This window comes from Merops nubicus, unplaced genomic scaffold (assembly GCF_000691845.1).
Source record: "Merops nubicus isolate BGI_N331 unplaced genomic scaffold, ASM69184v1 scaffold36377, whole genome shotgun sequence".
Lineage (NCBI taxonomy): Eukaryota > Metazoa > Chordata > Aves > Coraciiformes > Meropidae > Merops > Merops nubicus.
The window spans coordinates 12,103-32,057 of record NW_008620321.1 but is presented as its reverse complement, the minus strand read 5'-3'; the positions used below and the strand labels follow the sequence as shown (position 1 = coordinate 32,057).

The 19,955-nt window shown below is 37.5% G+C and overlaps 1 protein-coding gene across 1 annotated transcript in view; it reads left to right on the top strand.

Annotated features, from left to right (window-relative positions):
- The window catches only part of UHRF1BP1L (UHRF1 binding protein 1-like), a 45,541-nt gene extending 29,540 nt beyond the window's left edge, over positions 1-16,001 (top strand). Inside the window, exons 16-22 of the mRNA XM_008944075.1 lie at positions 272-447; positions 1,886-2,022; positions 3,630-3,780; positions 9,861-10,117; positions 12,123-12,231; positions 14,744-14,910; positions 15,595-16,001. Coding sequence (XP_008942323.1) covers positions 272-447; positions 1,886-2,022; positions 3,630-3,780; positions 9,861-10,117; positions 12,123-12,231; positions 14,744-14,910; positions 15,595-15,720 — 1,123 coding nt within the window. The 3' untranslated portion in view covers positions 15,721-16,001. The remainder of the gene's footprint in view (positions 1-271; positions 448-1,885; positions 2,023-3,629; positions 3,781-9,860; positions 10,118-12,122; positions 12,232-14,743; positions 14,911-15,594) is intronic.
- The last annotated feature ends 3,954 nt before the right edge of the window (positions 16,002-19,955 follow it).

Sequence of the window (19,955 nt, the reverse complement as noted above, 5' to 3'; positions counted from 1 at the left end):
TTAGTGAAAACTAAAATTAACTGTCAATTGATTTAAAATATTTACTTTCAGTTTAAATGTTATGAAATACATACTGAGAAAAATGCTAACACAAATGTCTACAGGAATGCATGCTGTTTCTCTGCTTATCTCCTTTTCTTGCCAAAGGATTATTGAATAATTGGATTTTAAAATTTTTAAATCTCACCTGGTTTAGATTTTTTTTAGAGTAACTTTATGTAATTCCTTTAATTTGAAATAATAATTTCCTAATATCATTGTATCTAAAAAGCGCAAAGCCTAAGGAACGCTGCCCGTCCAACCCCCCCACGTTCTCTGTTTCTTACAAGAATATGAAGAGAAGTCCATCACAAGTCTCTCTGGATACCATCTCTATTGATAGCATGATGCTAGAGGATCATTTGATAGAGAGTGATGGAAGTGACAGCCAAAGCTTTCTGGAGAAAGGTAAGTAGGTTTAACAAAATATTTTCAAGTAATACATGAAAATCTTGTTTGTCACTAAAATAATACTCAAAATTATTGTAGTGCAGCAAATGCTGGATACTTAACAGCACTATTTCTGTTAGCTTCTTCAGTCAATAATACCAAGTATATTCACAGCACATCGTACCCAGGGCAAGCAAATAAGGTGTGCTACTTAATTATTAACACTACTTGTTTTTCCTTTCCTGAGGAGAGTAAAGGCATTGCAGTGCTGTGTTATGACTCTGAATTAAGCATAACTGTTCCCTGCTTTGCTTAAAAGCTTTTGCTTTGCTTTGGCTCTAAGTGCTTGCAGGTTTGTACTTTGAATCAGTGTTAAGCTTGAAGTGGTAAAGAAACTTTAATTTTTAAAGTAGATGAAATAGAAGTGGATTTTCACTAATATTTACCATGCTAATTACTAGGAAGATAGATTTAGTAGTCTCCTTGCAGCTTGTTCCTTATGGAGCAGTTGCTAACTATTGACTCTCTGACACCAGGTATTTGTCCAATTTTTGCTTGTCTGTGTATGAGCATTTGCTCCTGGTCTGGGAGGTATTCAGGCATATGGTAATTATGTCTGTATAAACTGTAGTATTGTGGACTGAAGAAATTGTTATGAACTAGTAGCTCTCTGAAAAAACTGACTAAATAATTTTCTAATGTTGAGAAATACAGTAAAAGGACTTTATTAGTACCACTTTCATGATAAATTCTGCTTTGAACAAAGAATGACAGTATTTTTTTCTGTAGGATTTCTTATCAGTCTCGAGCACTAATGAGAAGAATGGTTCACCTTCACACCTGCTATATATTTGGATTGTAGGAGTATTCCTGCATGTGCTTATGTGGGAGTCTGCCATAAAATACATTTTCCCTTTTAAATAACCTTTAAAAGTCTTTTTAGCTTGTTAAACAATATTTAACTGCAGGTTAAGTCTGCACACTTTCTAGTTGTCATGGAAACACTACCATGACCACTCTCATGAAAATACTATAACTTATTTCTCTAAATATAAAACCAGAAACATTTGTTCCAAAGTCACTGTGCAGTGTTTTAGGTACGTGGTTTTGCATCTTTAACCTTTTTTTCTACTGGATTCGTTTAAGATTTGATCTAGAAAACTAAAAAAGGCTCGTCACAATTTTTTTTTTAAACAATGTATGTAGAGTGACATGTTGCTTTTGTCACTATATCCTGCCTTATTTTTATAGCATCTAGAACTTTTTGGACTCTCTGAGTGGAATAGATTTGTCTGTTCAATTGTAAATATTTGCTTAATAAGCTATTCAGCTCATTCTAAAAAATGAATGAACTTATGCATACAGTAACAGACACTGGCTTTATTCTTAATGCAGGACTGATTCAAGTTATGCTATGCTAACTTTACGGTTTTTTTTTCTGATGTATATATGGAAGGTATTACAGCCACAAACTATCAAAGCCCATCAGAAAATGCCCATGAAGGAGGCACAGTGATTGAAAATTGTGATGGGTCATCTCCAGATGCCATGAGTGCTGCTTCAGAGAATGCCCATGAGACTAGTGAAGAAATGGTAATATTGTTGAATTCCATTAGAATATATGCTTCAGTAAATTAAACTTTAAAATAGAGCTAAAATGAATGCTTTTAGAGATTTTTTTTTTTCCAAGTAGTTTTGGGAGCTTTTGTTATTGCATTATGTAAGCCTGCAGGTCTAGTGCACTTGTATTAAGTACAAACGAAGATTATAACCCAAGTAACACTGAGCATTCTCTGTCCTTGTGATCTTCTCTATAGACACTGTTGATAAATGAAAATAGCCAATGAAAAATGTCAGAAAATATTTCTGCTTTAATATGTAGCAGTATTTTTCCTGTCATCATGTTCTTTTATGCTCCGTTTAATATGATACTTAAAATGTGCTTTTTAACATAATGAGGTATAGATAAAAAAGCACCATAACTCTGACCTCTTATGCAGAGATATTTTCTTAGCACTGGTAGCATTCTGTAGCATTTGCAAATAGGAGCATAACAACTGCCCTATCAGAGTGGTCATATCAGAGATGTCCCTTTTCTAGGATTATGTCAGGAAGATGCTCAGTATTTAGAGAAGACTATGAGTAGTCCATGTAGAGAGAGATTCCCTCCCTGAGACACCATGCATGGTCCAACTCTTACCATCTGCCTATCTGCTTATTCCTTGCTGATCCTTCCTCTGATCAATGGTTCTTAAATTATATTCTTGTTTCAGTTAAGTTGTGAACTGTGAAAACCTACAAATACATGGGGCCAAAGAAAGACAGTGAATATACTGAAATGTATTGTGTCCTTGCTGTCATATTTTCCTTTTTAGTAATGTTAGTCATGATCTAACAAAGTCACTACTTTTGCTTTAAAATATTTGTGAATCATCTTCACTTTTTTAAAAATGGGGAAAAAAAGCAGCTCATTTAAATGACTCACTTCCTTGAAATAAATTTTCAGTCATCTGTGCATTTAAGTAATATGGAAAAAACAGAATTCATTCAGATCATTACGCAAATGCATGTTAGCAATTTTTTTTTTTCTACTTGTAGAATATAACTAAAAAGTCTTTAGAAAAATGAGCCCACAATATTAGTAATGATGATGAATATATATCTCTGATACAAAGGCTGACTTTTGAAACTGGCTGCTACTTTTTTGAAAGATATTACAATCCAATAAATAAAGAAAAAAGGCTCACTACTGTGCAGATAACCAAAGTCTGAGTAGTCTATACTGGTTCTTTAACCTGGCTTGATTGAGCACCACAAATGCTAGGTTGTGCTTATGATAGTATGAAGTTGAATGCACCCTTAGAAAACTTCAGGTGTCACACAGGCCACATGCTGCTTTGTCAGAATGGAAAATGTCTGTCTCACTTTCATGGCTTTTCTGGCCAGTTCTGAGATGGTGTTAGTAGGTTATAACTACAAGTGTCTGTCTTTGGACAATCAAGCAACCTGTTGTCAAGCTAATGGGTATAAAAAGAAGAAAAGGAATGAGAAAACTTTGTGGTTTTCTGTGAACAAGGGTTATGGATATAAAGATTATTTTCCTTTTGTGGGAGAAAAGGTTTAGAGAGAACTTATGAAACAATAACCACTGTAAATTCAATTTATAATGTCATATTGTTTTATATTGATTTCGTTGACAGATGTCTGTTGTGGTTTTCCAAATATTTGGTGTTAATGGTGAAATTGATATCAGAGGTGAAGACACAGAAATATGCCTACAGGTCAACCAAGTGGTACCAAATCAATTGGGAAATATCAGTGTTCGACACTATCTCTGCAACAGAACCGTTGGTAAGAACAAACAATGATAGCTCAGTGTTCTGAAATGGGAGTAGAAAATTTTTGTTCTAAGTAAATAAAACCACTGTATTAGCCTGAAAGCACAAAACCAGTTTCATGTTAGTACAATAGCATCCTTTTTGTGCTGGTTTAGAACATCTACTCTGATTTCTTTCCTATCTGCCATACATTAAAAGGGAAGGAAATAATAATGCATCCTTTTATGATAATACTGGTAAAAAAAATGCATTGAATTTAATTTCTGGTTGTTAGTTTGCTTTTTTTTAAATAAAATAAGTTGCGTTACATTCTGTTTCATGAAGATGGAACTCCCTTAGTGCTCTAATGATACTTTGTTTAAATGTGCTATGGTTTGAAGGGCTGTTTCTTCAGGATCTATTTCTCTAGATTAAATTAACATCCACAGTTTGAACAGTTTTATAATCTGTGCTTTAAGAAAAGTTAAAAATTGACTCTGTGTCAGGAAAAATGAGCTGCAATGCCAGCCTTCTCTTTTTTACTGCTTGGTAGGAACACAGGTTGTAGTTTCATGCCAGATATTTCCACAACTAGATCAACCAGACCTGTTCTTGACCATGAGTACATACGCAGTCTCTGCCAGAAAACCTGGTTCCCATACTTTGACTTTTTTTTTTCTTGGCATGATGTATGGGTGTGCCGCTTCATGTGGCAGTTTGCCCCCCTCTGCCAGCCTTCCACATGGGTTACTGGATGCTAGCTCTGTTGTGCTGTAGACTTTTTTTGGGACAGATCCCTCATGCACCTGCTTCCAGCTTCTGGTTCATGTCCTTCCCCTGGAAGTGGCTGTAGCAGCTTTTGGCTGCCATTTACTTCCAGCCTTCCAGCAGCATGGATTTTCTTCAGGAAGTTGTGCTTGGTGGTACAGCCTCTGATGCTCTAGCTAAAGAACCCACATACTGGTAAGCTTAGCAGTTGCCAGCAGCTGCTGCCTGAGCAGCTCTTGCACGAAGTTACAGTTTCATTCAGGCAACTGAAGGCAACAGGGAGGTCCAGGAGGGAAGACTCATGGTTGACCTTGAGTTCATAGAGCAGGCAAACTTATTTCTGGTTATCTGTCATATCCTCTGTAAAAGCAAGAGAGAGTAAATAGTAGGAACATGCCATCTTCTTGCTCTTTGTATCTAAAACTAGAACCTGCTTCCTCTGGTTCAACTTATTATGAGAGGCTTGTGTACTGCCTGATTATTTTATGGACAAAAGGTTATAATGTGATTGGAATCTCCAAATACTTCCATGTCATTATCTCTTTCTTTCTGTTTCTGTTGGGTACCTGGATGCGTGGGCTAATTTTTTTTTTTTTTTTTTTTTCTGTAGGTTGCTGTAATCCCATTCTGTAACGTACGTCTTTTCTTCTCCCCACTGTAGGGCTGTGCTTTCTGTACTGAGACAGGAATCTTTTGCAGGCACTGCTGCTCCGCATCTCTCACGTGTGTTCTATTAGAAGAACTAAGTGAGAAAGTAATTTAAAACAAAACAAACAAACCAAACCAAAACAAAAAAAAACCCACAACCCAAAACAAACAAGACAACACAAAAGCCCCAAACAGCCCGCCCCAAACATCTTCCCCATTCTGCCCTCCCCCCCAGCTATATTCCAGAGGATCAAGGCTGTGAAAATCTTGATAATTACATCGAAAGAAACAATTTTAGTGTATTAATGGTAACAAAATGTGACTAAAAGAACCAGTGAGAAAAAGCGTAAAAAAATATCCAAACAAAAGCAACCAGCCAAGACCTTTAATAAAACTTACTCAAGTGCTGAATTAGCAATTGTATCTAGTAAACCGAGGGACCATGCAAAGCAATGAATAATGGAGTCATAATTACAGTCTACAACTGTCTTCCGTGTAAGATTATCCATTTCAAACTTCTACTATACTGTTAATGCAGTAGATGTAGAAAGGGAAACGTAATTTTTTCGTAGCTGGAATAAGTTTAAGGACAATGTGGCAGCTGTGCAATTCCCTGCAGGGCTGGCTGCAGGACATGTCTATGTCAGATCTTTTCTGGCAGCAATAACAGCATGGGGGGATGGAGTATGGCACAGATTCTCTGTGAAGAACAGAGTACCAGAGTGCTTTTACTGAGACCTTGTCACGCTCAGAAGAGAAGGGAAGAGCAGTTTACAGCAGCTTCCAAATTGTTTAATGTAATTTTTACTTCATCCTTTCTTGACTGTGCCCCTTTCAGATGTCTGTAAGATAAGTAAGAGTGACTTCATGGCTGAGACTAAATGTATGGTCTTCTGCTGTTTTTCTGCGCTTTGGTGGATTCTTCTAGCAATGATGTAGACACTCGTTTCTGGTCCAGACATACTTAAGACACATACTGCTTATTTCTTTCTCTGTATTTGTGGGAAGAATATAGATCCTTGAGGGAAACAGAGTTTCCCAGACCATTTTAAGGGACACATTGGACAGTGTTCATTGTTATCTCATCTGGAGATTTGCCCTTCCTCTCGAGGGCTGTTGGTAGCTAACTCACTTCTGTCTGGACTGGAGTCACAAAAGGTGTCTGAAACTTGCAGTGTGGTTTTGGTGGGGCTGTTTGTTTGTTTGGTTTGGGTTTCTTTGGTGGGGGAAATGTGAGATCTAGCACTTCTTAAAAGTAGGATTGAAGGATGGAGTCACAGCTGTTAGTGTTATGGAAGCCTGTATTTACAGAGGTAGCATAAACCCCTGTATTTACAGAGGCTGAAGATTCTCATGTTCATTTGCAGTTCTTCCCACTGATCTTTGTCAATGCAAATTGACGGTATGTTCATCTACCCTCACTCTGGCACCACTGGATCTGTGCATATGCCCTGGCTGTATGGCTGTGCTAGGTTATCCATGAGAACCGCGCACCATACGGAAATAGGAACCCAATGAATCTACAGATAGGAAAGCAAACTAATGACTCTGCCAGGCTGCTGTAACTCCAGGCAACATCTGTTGCATGCTGCACTGAAACTTGAAATGACAGTTTTCAGACCTGTACTACATTCAGGCTGGGGCAGTATTCCATGAATAACGTCACTGCCTCTTGTCTGTCTGACTGCATTTGGTCTAGAACAGTTGAGTAGCCTGCATGTTTTTTGGGATGGATATAGGAAGCTAATTCTCCTCTTCTCACCCTGTTTCTTACCCCACTTTTTTTTTTTTTTTCCTTTTAAAATAGGCATATACAAAACAGGCACTTACACAGTTCTTCCCTACTGCTCAAAATCATCATCTTCCTATTTTCCTGGAGCCATTTTCCTGGAGCTGGCATAGTTATAGTTGTGATCCATAAGCATTGCATGAAATCTGTTTTGCTGAGTTTGCCTTCTTCTCTGAGGAAGCACATTGTCCAGGAACACACTAGGTGTTTAACTTTTGTAGGTGCCATATCAGCATTTCCACTAGGGATGTGGTCCCCTTCTCCCATTGTTAGGAATCTGAAACAAAGCCAGTTTTGCCCCAACATCCTTTGTAGTCTTGTAGGTTCCCATTAGGCCCCTCTGTAAGCCGCTGCCTAAAGGTTCCACAGGTGTCTCAGAGCTAGCTGGTCTGTAGTTGTGAAAAATAATACATCACATAGTGCTTAAGAGGAACCAAACAGGTAACATTCCCTACTACTGCTTCCCAAGAGCACAGGAATTCCTCTTAGGTCCAGTGGAGAACTTGCTGTGACTGGTAACCAGACATTGCTGGGGCTTGACTTTGGGTCTGTCTCTGGCCAGGGACTAGACTAGGTGGTACTTCTCCAACTTTGCAACCACAGAAATTCTATTATCTGTCCATAAAGAAAGCTTATGCTTTATGATCCTACCTTGAAAAGGCTTTGAGAACCTAGAGGTACTGGTCTTGGAGAGAACTGGGGAGAATTCAAAAGGGATTGTTGTAAAGACAGACCTGTGTGATACCAGTGGGAGGCTGCTGTAACTTGAGTGTGGACATGTTGCCTAATCTGCATCACTTCTATTCATGCAAAGCTAACCTCCAAAGTTTTTTTAATGAATCTGACCCAGAACAGTGTTAGTGTGATGTAGTGAATTGTCATTGGGTTTCTACAACTTTAACCCATGCTTCACTTGTTTAGTGTATCAAGAACCTAAATCCTTAATAATTCTGTGGACAGTTGTTACAGCATTGCAGTAGCAATTAAAAAGGTAATAATGATACCTTCTAAAAGTACATTCATGTGCTGGAAATGTCTTTTCTTTAACAGGATACTTGAGTATATCTAAAGAAACTTGATGTATCAAAAAGCTTGTGTCTTGCAAATGATCAGCAGCAATGCCATGGACTTTTAACCAGGTGCTTTGCATACCCCATGCATAGTTTCAGAAGGAACACTTAATTCTGTGAAGTATGGCTTTCCTTTATATAAAAAGGCGTCCAGGATAAGCTTTATTGAAGAGAAGCAATGTAACCAGCAGTCCACCAGTGTCTTGTGGGGGTTTTTTTTGCAGTGCAGGTCAAGTTATTCAGAGTAGGTTACCTCTGAAAGGGAAGGGTTAAGTATGCTGCATTAGTTACGGTTCCATTATTGCTTAACAATAGCTAGTACACAGCAAAGAAGCCACTGCAGAGGAAACCTGCCTGTTATAGGATCACAAGATAATGGATGGTAGAGGAATGAAGATGATGTCAAGGCATCTCTAGTCCAGTGCTGTTCTCAAAGTAGGATTGGCTCTGAGATCAGGCCAGGGTACTCAGAGCTTTATTCCATCATGTCTTGGAAGGGACCTCCAAGAGCAGAGACTGTGCAACCTCCCTAGAAAGCCTGCACCTCTACTTAATTATCCTCATTCCTCACATTTGGGCTGAATCTCTGTTGTTGCAATTTGAGCTGTTGTCTCAACCTTTGAATGAGCAACATTGTGAAGAGCCTGGTTCTGTCTTTTGTACCTCCTTGTAGGTATTAGAAGGCCACTGGCAGATTTCCTGTATGCTGCCTTTTCAGCTTTCTGGTAACATTAAGCAGAAATAAAGAAGGGGAGATTACCGTAAACTCCATGTCAGTAATATGGGGAAAGGAGAAATCATAGTGTTGAAGAAACAAAAGTAGAAAAAGGAAGTTCTACTTCAGCTTTAAATTTCTTAGTCAACTTCTTTTTTCCAATTTCTAAGCTTGTAAACATTGGACTTTCCTGAGGGAACTGGAAGAAATTTTTTTCTAAAAAAAATTTCTCAAATTTGTTTAACAGTTACATTCTCTTCTAATATAAATTGACATAATTCAGTTGATTTTACTTGAGTTACTTTGATTTCAGCTATCTTTCAGTTTTTTGCTTCTTAGTTCTTGTGAATAGGTTTTTTTGTCATACAGATAATTTCTGTAGGTCTGCCATCATAGTGACCAAATGATTTGAGAAACCCGTGGGGTAATTATTTCTGATGGTGAAGCCTCTTCCTCTCCCTCTCCCGCCTCCCCAGATATCTAGTTACCTTTAATATTTTATTTATTTTAGTTTTAGAATTGTTGGGTTGAATGTTGCAGTTGTCCTTGCTGATTAAAGATATGGAAATTAACAAGAAACTGCTAGGGGTTTTTTAAAGTTCAAATCTACTGCCATCCAGATAAGGGAAGCACCATGTGATAATCTTCTCCATCTTAACTGCATTCCTGTTTATGTTCCTCTGTGTTAGCAAGTAAGTTCCCAAGTCAGAAAATTCTGCATTTCCAAGAGAATACCTGCTCTCCTGAGAGAGTGAAGTGACTTAAATGTTTCTCTGAATTAAAATTGAAAGAATGAGTGGAAAAATAATAAAAATTGCTGGTTTTCCATCATACAGACATTGAGAAAACACAAATTTGTTTTATGCATGGACAATACTTCTGTATTGTCTTTTCCTGTTGCCACATTGAGGTTCTAGTCGTTGTATGTACTGTTTATTTCTCTTTTATACTGTGATAGAAATTTGCTCTCAAGTGCTCTATTTGCTATGCTATAGATAGTGGATAATACTTCTGAAGTACATTTGGAAAATCAGTTAGACAATAGAGGTAGAAATAATTGCATTGTAATTGCTTTTTTTTACATTGCAAAATTTTAATGCTAATTTATTTTCCTTTTGCAACAGGTTCTGACTGCAAATTTGTGGCTGGACTGGTTAATTCATCACCTGAGATTAGTTTGAGATGGGAAAGTGGGCCTAGTGCTGTTGTACATTCTCTGCTGGCTGTAAAAAATGGTTTTCTTCAGTGTCATGTAGAGAACTTAAGTGCTGAATTTTTAATGTCTTCCCTCACAAACATTCAGCATTTTCTAGAAGATGAAACTGTTGCCAAAGTGATGCCTATGAAGATAAAAGTTTCTAATGCAAGGATTAATTTAAAAGTATGTTTAACAATGAGCTATTTGACCGCTCTAAAGAAATTGTGATTTTGTTTCTTTGATGATAAACTGTTAATCTGGATGCAGTTAACTTCAAAGGAACTGCTATCATACTCTGGAAGGTCTTTAGATAACGCTAAAACAATTTAAAAATCCATAGATTGGGTTAGCTCTGTGGTATGCCTAGAGGGGAACTTTCTGCATGACCAAGTTATTCATATGAATTAGTGTTTTATACTTTTTTTCATCCTCTCCAGTCTCTTTTGTAGAGTGACAGTATCTGGGAGTTTTATAGGTAAGGTATACCAAGTTCCTAAAGACACAATGTGCATTTTTCTGGTTGAGTTTCTTTGGCTTAGCATAAGTAAGGGTTTTCTAATTACTGAACACAGATTTTTATAGGTTAATTCTCCCTCCTGCCTAGAGGATAGTTCTTGCAATAGAAGTGCAGTACAAAAGAAAGAAAATGGTTATAGGAATTCCAGTTCAAGCCACTTGAATATTGTTTCTTAGAACCCAGTTTTCATGTTCTGCCTTACCTAGAAAAAGATACTAAATAATTCGAGGTTTTCTCACCACCATAAGTTAAAATAGTAGCATTAAGAGGACACTCCTGCACAAGTGTCCTAAGGGACTTTCACCCATATAAATTTTGAACAAAGTGAGGGCTGGAATAGCAGCTCCAGTTCTGGATCTGTGGCTAAGGCCTTGATTCTGCTAAGATAAATCTTGACTGGAAGAGCAATTGTCATCTCTATGGTGTTCTACTCAAAGTGCATCAATATTACTTCCCTCTGTGATGCAGCTTTTTCTTCCTCTGGGGATCTGTTGGCCTCCTTTTGGGATGTTTCTCCTACAGGAGTCACACAAGCACTTACTCTAAGAGCTGTGGATCTGTTCCTTAGATTTCAGTGTATCACAAACATGCATGCCCAAATACTAGAAAGAGAGTCTTAACATAGTCATTTAAATTGAAAACCAGGATTGTGATGGTTTATTGGCAAGAAGGCAGACTTAAGCAAAATGTTCTTGAGAGAGCAGCTATTTGAGGTCGGGTAAATACATTAATAAACTAGCAGTAAGAGTGTGCTTGGCAGCGAAGACACCAGCACGCACACAAGTCACACTGAAGTTACTCATGGTGGTTGACAAAATGCAAATTTGACACACAGATGATTCATTTCTATAGAGTTGTCGCTCTAAGGAGTGACAGGATATGGTTCAAATTTATGCTGCATTGCCTATTCAATGCAGTATATTCTGTTTCTTCTGGATGAGATTTGATATAGTGTGTGTCATGGTGGGGAAGAATTTTAAGAAAGCTTTTGGGTTTTATTTTTTTCATTTTCTTTTGCAGTCTCAGTGCTGTTTCAAGAAACTTTGGCTGTTATATCTCAACAGCTTTCTTGCTACATGCTTAATGATTATATGTATAGTTTGTGATTGTACTGGCTGTGTTACTTTGCTCGATGGGGGTAATGATCTATAAAGACTTCCTGGGAAGATCCTAAAAGAATTAATTTGTGAAGTTTCTCTTCTGTTGATACAGTAATGTATCAGCAGCTGCTGGTGTCATCCCAAACTAAATTCAGAAAAGACAAAATCTGCTCAAGAATGATAGCTTTGCCCATTCAATATTAAAATAGTTCAAGGGAAAATCAGGTACTATATAGTGCAGGCTTTTTATGTCTGACTCTCAGAGCTCCTGAGCTACAGAATATCTTGGGATATAATCTTATTGAGGTGTCTGTAAAAATACTTTGAAGTATTTTAGTCAGACTGTATATATTGAGTTCAGCAGACTTACTCAGAGATAAATTTGGGCCTTTAATGTGATCTTTGGGGAAAAAAAAATGGAGCAGAAGTTTAGGGGAGATCCCATTAGAAAATTCTACTCTTAAATGTTTTCTTTCAAATTTCATTAAATATATTTATGTTTAATTTAATTCTTTAGTTACTTATTTTGATTTCCTGGTAAACTAATTTTTGAATGCTTCTGTTTTTTTAGGATGACAGTCCACGTGAAAATCTCAAGGCATCTGAGCTGGTACCTATAAAACTACATATTGACATACTGTGGATAGAAAGAAATGATGATGGCTCTTTTCTCATTAGAGGTTTGTATGTTCCTGCACCTGGATACCTCAATATTATAAACTAATTATCATTAATGCAGGTTTGGGTTTTGTTTTTGAATAGTGTATCAGCTGTGATAACAACCCATCAGGATATGCTTCATCAGTGTGTATCACTTCGTCATGACAAGTCTAGGGTTCCTTTGATTGACTACAAATTAAACAAAGAAATTACTTTTCTTCACAGATTACCAAGGTGGTTAGTTACCTGTTGTCTTTGTGGTTTTGTGTTTGTAAAACAAAAGACTAAGCAGTACAAGTAGCAGTTTTCAATTTTGTGTATTACAGTGGTGTCCTTGGCAGCTCATGGTTGGGATTGCACTGAGACTTCTATTTTGAACACTGATTTAACTTTGTACTTCTCATGAAACATGTATACACTAATAATTTTTTTCTACATGTATGGGCAAATACTCATAACAAGGCAGTACCTTTAGAGCTGGAACTTTACTGTGAAAGACATGTCAAAGAATCATGGGAGTAAGCTAGTTTGGAAGAAGAGGTAACCAGATAACTCTAGAGGTTATCTGGTCCTACTCTTTGCTTAAAGCAGGGGCAGACTAGATCAAGTTCCTCAGTGCCCTGCCCAGTCAAGTTTTGAGCATCAAAAAGGCGATACCACAATCTGTCCTAAATAATCTCTCCCAGTGCTTGACCGCCCTTATGGTTCATTTTTTTTTTTTTGCTAATGTCTAATGGGAATTTCCTTTGTTGCAGCTTGTGTCTGTTGGCTCCTGTCCTGCCATCTCAAGACAGAAGTGCTTGAGTGCTTGCCAGGCACCTGAAGGGAGTCTGGTCCATCTTCCTTATACCCTTCCACTAGGTAGGCAAAGGTGGCATTAAGATCACCTCATAGTGTTCTCATCTTCAGATTTGACAAGTGCATCTCTCTGAGCTTCTCATTTGTACATCATTGCTCCTGGCCTCGATTATCTTGATCTCATGTTGCCTGTATCTTTGTCACACTAGGGAATACAAAAATGGATTCAATAATCCAGACATGATCTCACTAGTGCTGAGTATAGGGGAATAATAACCTCCTCACCTTGCTAGCTGCACCCTTGCTAGCATAGCCTGCATGTGCCTGGTTTTCACTGTCAGAGCTCACTGCTGACTCATGATAAATCTTGACCAAGGCCTACGTGTCATCTCCTGCAATGTTGCATTCTCTTCAGCTGGTTGTCAATCTGTAGTGTAGTTAGGTTATTTACTCCCAGCTGCAGGACTTCACACTAGCTTCAGCCGAACTTCACAGGCTCTAGTCAGCCCATTTCTCCAGCCTGTCTAGGTTCCTCTGAAAAACAGCCTCACCCCTCAGTTGTCAGGCACCTTTCTATTTGGTTCACAGGATTGTTCATGAAATTGCAGAGGGTTTACCCGTGCTTTAATCCAGGTCTTGAATATGTTAATCCAACAATATGCAATGCACTGTGTGACTTGAGGAAGAGGAGGTTGCAGGGTGATCTTAATGCCCGCTTCATCTGTCTAATGGGAAGGTATAGCAAAGATGGACCAGACTTCTCGGGGGTATTCTGTGGCATGATTTGTCTGTATCTTAATTTACCCACATTATCTAATATGTTGCTTAAGTATTTAAAGATGTTCAGTTTTTTTTTTTTTTAAATAAACATGGGAAGGAATAGTAATTTAGTGAGAAAATTACATAGTTTAAAGGTTTCTTTCAGCTTATATTTTTTCCCCCTTCTGCTGAAGTGCTTTGATCCCTTTGGAGATCATGGAAGTCATAAACTGCTCAGGTACAGTGACTTGAAAGCCATAGGTCAAATGGTATCTGCATTGCAGTGATTTATATATCTGCAGTGCTACATTTTTGAGTCCTCACATGTGTGTTTGGTGGGAGGAGGGGGCAGTGAACAGAAAACTCTTGTTTAGAAGGAAATGTTTTGAAAATGAAAATAAAAAAAGCAACTCAAAGTATTTTTTTAGATTACTAAGAGCCATGACTCTCATTTTTTCTTTGGTGTCCAGCAGTATATTTTAGTAGATGCTACAGTGCACTTCAGTTATAAATGCTAGAAAGTTTCTTTAATGCCATGTTATTTAAGTTATTTTCTAATTTAAAAACTTTGTCCTGCAGGTTTATCTCACTGTTTTCAAATGCAAATGCAAACTTCAGTTCTGATTTGGACCTGGAGACAGTATATTAATAGCAATATTAATATTTCTCAATCTATTCAGAATACATACTCTGTGGTGATACTGGTCAGTATAAAAATGTGGTAATTTTCTTCTAGCTGGAAGTTATTTATTGCTTCTTCTCATGCCTTCTTTCCTTTCTCTCTTCCTTCAATGTGGTATATGACTTATAATTAATTTTTATTCTTAAGTTTGATTTTAGGAGGTAAACACAAATGTGCGTAATATGACAAGTATATTTGTTTAGCTGGTTTTAATTGTGCTGATGAGAATCAACCTTTAAAACAAACAAGCAAAACCCATAAGCACTACTCTTAAGTATGTTTCTATGACACAGACAGTCAACAAGTAAATGATGTGTCAAAGATGAAGAATTCAAGCAGTGCATTGCAGCAAGCAACTGGATCTGTTGGACATAAAACACAGGATCAAGCTACACAGACTACTTGTGAAATTCCCAGACCTAAATCAAGCAGGGATTCAGCTGATTTCCTTAAAACTGAGGTATTAAGAATTCCTTTTGACACCTTCCCCTCCCCCTCCCTCCCCCCAGTTATATTACAGTCATTAGTCATTATAATTGTTAGATTATCTGGGGATGGGCTTGGGGGTTACTTCTGATTAGAAGTCTGTTTGAGGTAGAAAATATGAATTGTGGCTATTACAGTATGGTTCAGTACTTAAGCAGGCAAAATAAATTTAATACTGCTTTCTAAATAGGGGCAGTATAAATACACTGCAGACTAACTTTTCAGAGGGAGTTTTATGAAGGAGCAAAGTCCCTTCTTCCCCTCGTCTGCCTCATCCCTGTACAGTGCAACTGCCAAAGACAAAGGACTAGACTGTTAAGGCAGACCCTTACTAATCTGTCATACCTGGATTTTGAATTGATGATGACCAAACCTGCACAACACTTTGACTGTTTTATTTCGCTGGGTAAGAATCCATTCCTAGAGCTCAGAACCTGGCACAGCTAAAACATGGGGTGTCTTGCCTTCTGAGCTAGCTGCATTAACTCTCCGTGTTCTACACTCATTGACTGGGAATCAGTCACAGCTATCTCAGCTCCAAACCTGCACAGTGCAGCAATGAATGTAAGCATATGGTATTTTGAAAGTTACTGAAATGGACAAGGTTGTCAGTACGCAGGAATACCAATAACACTCTTTTCTAAACTGATTATTTCAGCTTATTGAAGAAAATGAATGTCTCAAACAGGAACTAGCCAAAGCCAAAATGGCTCTTGCTGAAGTCCAAATGGAAAAAGACGCCCTCCTTCATCGTATAAAGAAGATGAATGTTGATCATCAGTAGGACAGTGTTCTGTTGGTGCAAGGCATCACCATCAGACCTTTAGGTGATGGTGGCATCTAAAATACTGTTTATAAATTGCTAGAAATCATGGTTACTTTTTTTTTGTCACAAACAAAGTTTTCTCATTACAAACAAAATGTTTATGAACTAGTTACTATTCTGAAATTATCATTAAACATTGTAACTTTTTTCAGCCCATTTCAAAAACAAATTACTTTGGAAAACTCAATTTATACTGTACTTTATTAATATACTGAAGAAAAAGAAATCATATCATCTACTTTTAATATTATCCAAGGAGATGTTATTTTATAAATGTTTCCTGACAAGTGGATGGCTCAATAATGAAAGAAGGTGCTGGGGTGCATAAATGAGTAAAACGTACCATGCCTCATTAACAAACTGTACCTCTGTTTGTTAAGGTTATGTTGTTTTAATATTTCCAGAAGGTATCTCTACAGGAGGTTACATTTGCACTATGATGATATGGGCTCAATCCTCTAGAATAGTATAGCTGCTGAAGATTAAAATACCAGCCCTAAATTTTGTGTAATTTTCTCACCCAGAGAGGATTTTAAGAGTAATCCTCTGGTGCTATAGAGTTCCATATACCCCGTCCATATGCACTCCTAAAATACCACAGTAAATGCTGGAGAAATTAAGTAAGAGGGCATAGTACTGGGCTTTCCTTCTGCCTGAAGGTCCGTTGTATCTGTACAGATGATATAATTTAGACATTCACAATTTTTTTTTCTTCCTCTCTCTGTGATGAGGATATAGCCCTGCAACAGGATTCAGCCCCTTGTGAAAGGTGAGCTTTGAGCCATTTTGCATTCATGTCTGATTTCTGCACAGCTCATCAGACGTGCCCCAGCATTTAGTCCAATGTATTTATGTCATGTCAATGCTTGTGAAGGGGGGGGAGTCCTACAGGGATTCATTAATTGTATATTGCTTTTTTTGATAAAAAAGCTTCAGAGAATCATTTAATTACCCAATGAAATTGTGAGATTACATGGAATGTAATTATACAGTTTAAATCTTGGGTGATTTGTACAAATTGAACAATAATTTTCAGCTAAAATATGGTACAGATGAATAAATAAAAAAAGCACAACGCTGTAAAATAGAGAATATGAGTATGCTTCTAAACAATTTAGGAAACAACATACAAAACCATACATGCTTCTAAGAGATTGTTTTTGCTAGAAGTAAAAATAATTGAATAATTTAACTAGTGACCTTGAATCTGACAAGTGAAAATCTTTTAATTGCTACCACGATTGTTTCTGCTCCATGGGATGCTTGAGGGAAGTTTTGTTTGTAGATACTTAGGCAAATCTCACTAAATGTTTAGTATCCTGTGGTTTGACTTTGCATATTCAGGCTGTCAAACTAGTTTTAATTAAAATGGTTTTCATTAAAACTTTTTGGAGCACATATAATTTACAGTGCTGAAAACAGTTATTGAAAGTATGTAGGTTTTAATGAAGAACTCTGTGGAAGAACTAGTTCAGGCACTATTTTAAAGCCTGCCTTATGAAACCCCAGTTGAAACTCCCTCTTCATGGCCGTGGAAATTTTTATCTTATTATTCTGAGAAAGATGAAAAAGCATACACACAGCTGTTTCTAATAGAGAAACTTAATATTTCTATTTCAAAAGGTATTTAAGACAACACAGTATTAATTATGGGCAGTCCAGTTTCACACAAATCTCATGTAAGATTCAAAGGAGGAGTTCTCAACTGATTTGATTCTGATAGGTACTGTTAAAGTCAGTAATTCTTACTTGGTTTATACCTGCCAAGAGCTAGTTAGAATTATTCTGAAAAAAGGAATGTATAGATTGCTTAGTAGCATGTTGCTGGAATAGTAGATTGAGAATTGTCTAATTTTTAAAAAGAAATAAACAGCAATATCAAATGCCTGTCTTTATTACTGCACAAGCTGGTACCTGCTTCTTTTGACAAAAACGAAACCCAGAACAACCACCTAAACCAGAGCTCTTCTCAGTACAGATGTTGAAATTCAGGGTAGCACTTTTTTGTACTTCGTTACATCTGAATACATTTCAACTTGATGGCAGTTTTGCAGTAATGAGCATCATCTGTGTACAGTTCAGAAGAGATGGGGCATGCTTGCTTGTGGACTTGAAGTTACTGAGAGTGCTAGTACTGTGCCAGTCTGAAATGAGTTTTGCTATTGAAAAAATGCAGAGAGAGAGTTTATTAATGTTTGAAAGTACAAAATTAAACTAAGCCTTAATAGGTTATACTAAAAATAGTGATTAAAGGCCTCAGTTAAATAAAAAGGCTTAATTCATTCTCAGGGTTCTGCTAGTGTGCATAGCCTCCTTAAATCCTAGATATGAAATGTGTGCTATCAGTAGAGCCTCTTGAATGAATCATCACTTTTTATTCTGCAAATGACTGAATGGAACAGCGTTTGGAGAACTTCAGTGTATACAGAATACTGATTCCAGAAGCCTTGCAGGCAAAGTGTTTGCCAAGTCTTATTTTACGTTTTCTGGGAAAATGTAAACAGGTCTACAGATTTAAACAGCTCTATAGATGAGCTTAAGACTCATTCAGCTTGTTTAGAAATGTTGATTTAATGTCTAATAAAGCTTTCAAATTAGCTCACCACAAGAGAGGCTGTGCCCTTTCCTAGGTAGGCCATTGCATTGTTCTGGCATGCACTGTTCCACTTCTCACAGTAATTGTAACATGTTGTTGGTAAGAACCAATTTAAAGTCAAAATTGTGGCCTTACGCACTTACAAAAGGCCCATTGGGGAGAGGCAGCTTCGTAGAGAACAGCCTTGTTCTGCGATGTCCCTTTAGCTTCATGATAGTAGCTATTCCAGTACCCGGAGTAAACCCACCATGGCTGTTGGCAGAAGGGACCATGGTACTGACTGGAAGGGAACTGCTTTTTTCCTGCCTTTCTACACCCCCCCAGTTCCTTTATTTTCTGGTCCCATTAGCCATGTCTGTTTGTACACTGTCTCCCCTAGGAATTGACGTGGAGTCTTCAGCTGAGATCATAATTGATTTCTAAAGGATAATTGTGAGCTACAGAACACTTCCCAATTCTGACATGATAATGGTTACCTTTATTCATAATAAATTCCTAATAAATGTAAGGGGAATGTGATAACAAATGTAAAGGCTTTAGCAAGTATCTACAGTCCCACGAGTACAAAATGTGCAAAGCTATTGCAGAAGCAAACTCCTTGCAGTGGCCAGATTTCAGGTAAGTAATGATGGAGGAAATGGTTTCTATATAAAAAATGTTCTTATATTCATCTGGTTCTTAAAACATACATCACAAAATGCTTAAAGTAGATTTTTCAGCTCTCTGTTGCTATCTGCAAGTTTTAGAGAGGACTTCAGATTCCAATTCAGCCATTGATATAAATCAGGTTTTTTTATCTGTTGTACGAACAAAAAATGACATTGCTAATATGGTAAGTAGCAATGAAGTTGTGAGTATTTGCTGTGAAATCCACTAAATCATCCCTCCCAACAGGGAAATTAGTTCTTTTGTCAGCCCGGCAACACTACCTTATCTCCCCCCATCCCCCTTCAAACCCATGGCACTTCACTTTCGCTGACTTGTCTTTTGAGTAGCAGCCCCACTTCCTCTGCCTCAGTGAAGAGACCTCTCATTGTGAACCTAGGAGCAGGCTTTGTAGTGCTGAAGCCCATCTTGAGTATATTGAGGTAAACACATGGCTTTGAATGGTGCAGGCAAGCTGCACTAAGCTGCACTCCATTTAGTTTTGTCTTTGCGCTTGTATTGCTTATTAGAGACGTGGGATCTGAAAGCATGAGCAGCACAAAGATCACGTTAATCAGTATTAAGGGGTGTGAAAAATGTATAGTGAAATGCTAGGAATAGTGGTCTTAGGCTGGAGGAACAAAATTCTGTTAAATTAAGGAAAAGAATAAATCTTAAGATCAATAGTAAGTAAAAGTTGCATAGTTATGGTTCTATGTATCTTTTAGTATCCTCATGCAAAATCTCCGAAACCTCACTTCTCTAAAATTATTTTCTCTTTGAAACCAGTTTTCGTGAATTATTTGAACTTGGTCTCATTGCATGTAGAGGGCCAAACCTGCTGTCACTTCAGGGAAGTAACTATGGATTTATACAAGTTTCAAGCAGCTGAAACTACGTAATGAGTGTAAGCAAGGGTTAGACATTTAATCTTTGAATTTTCTGGTTACCA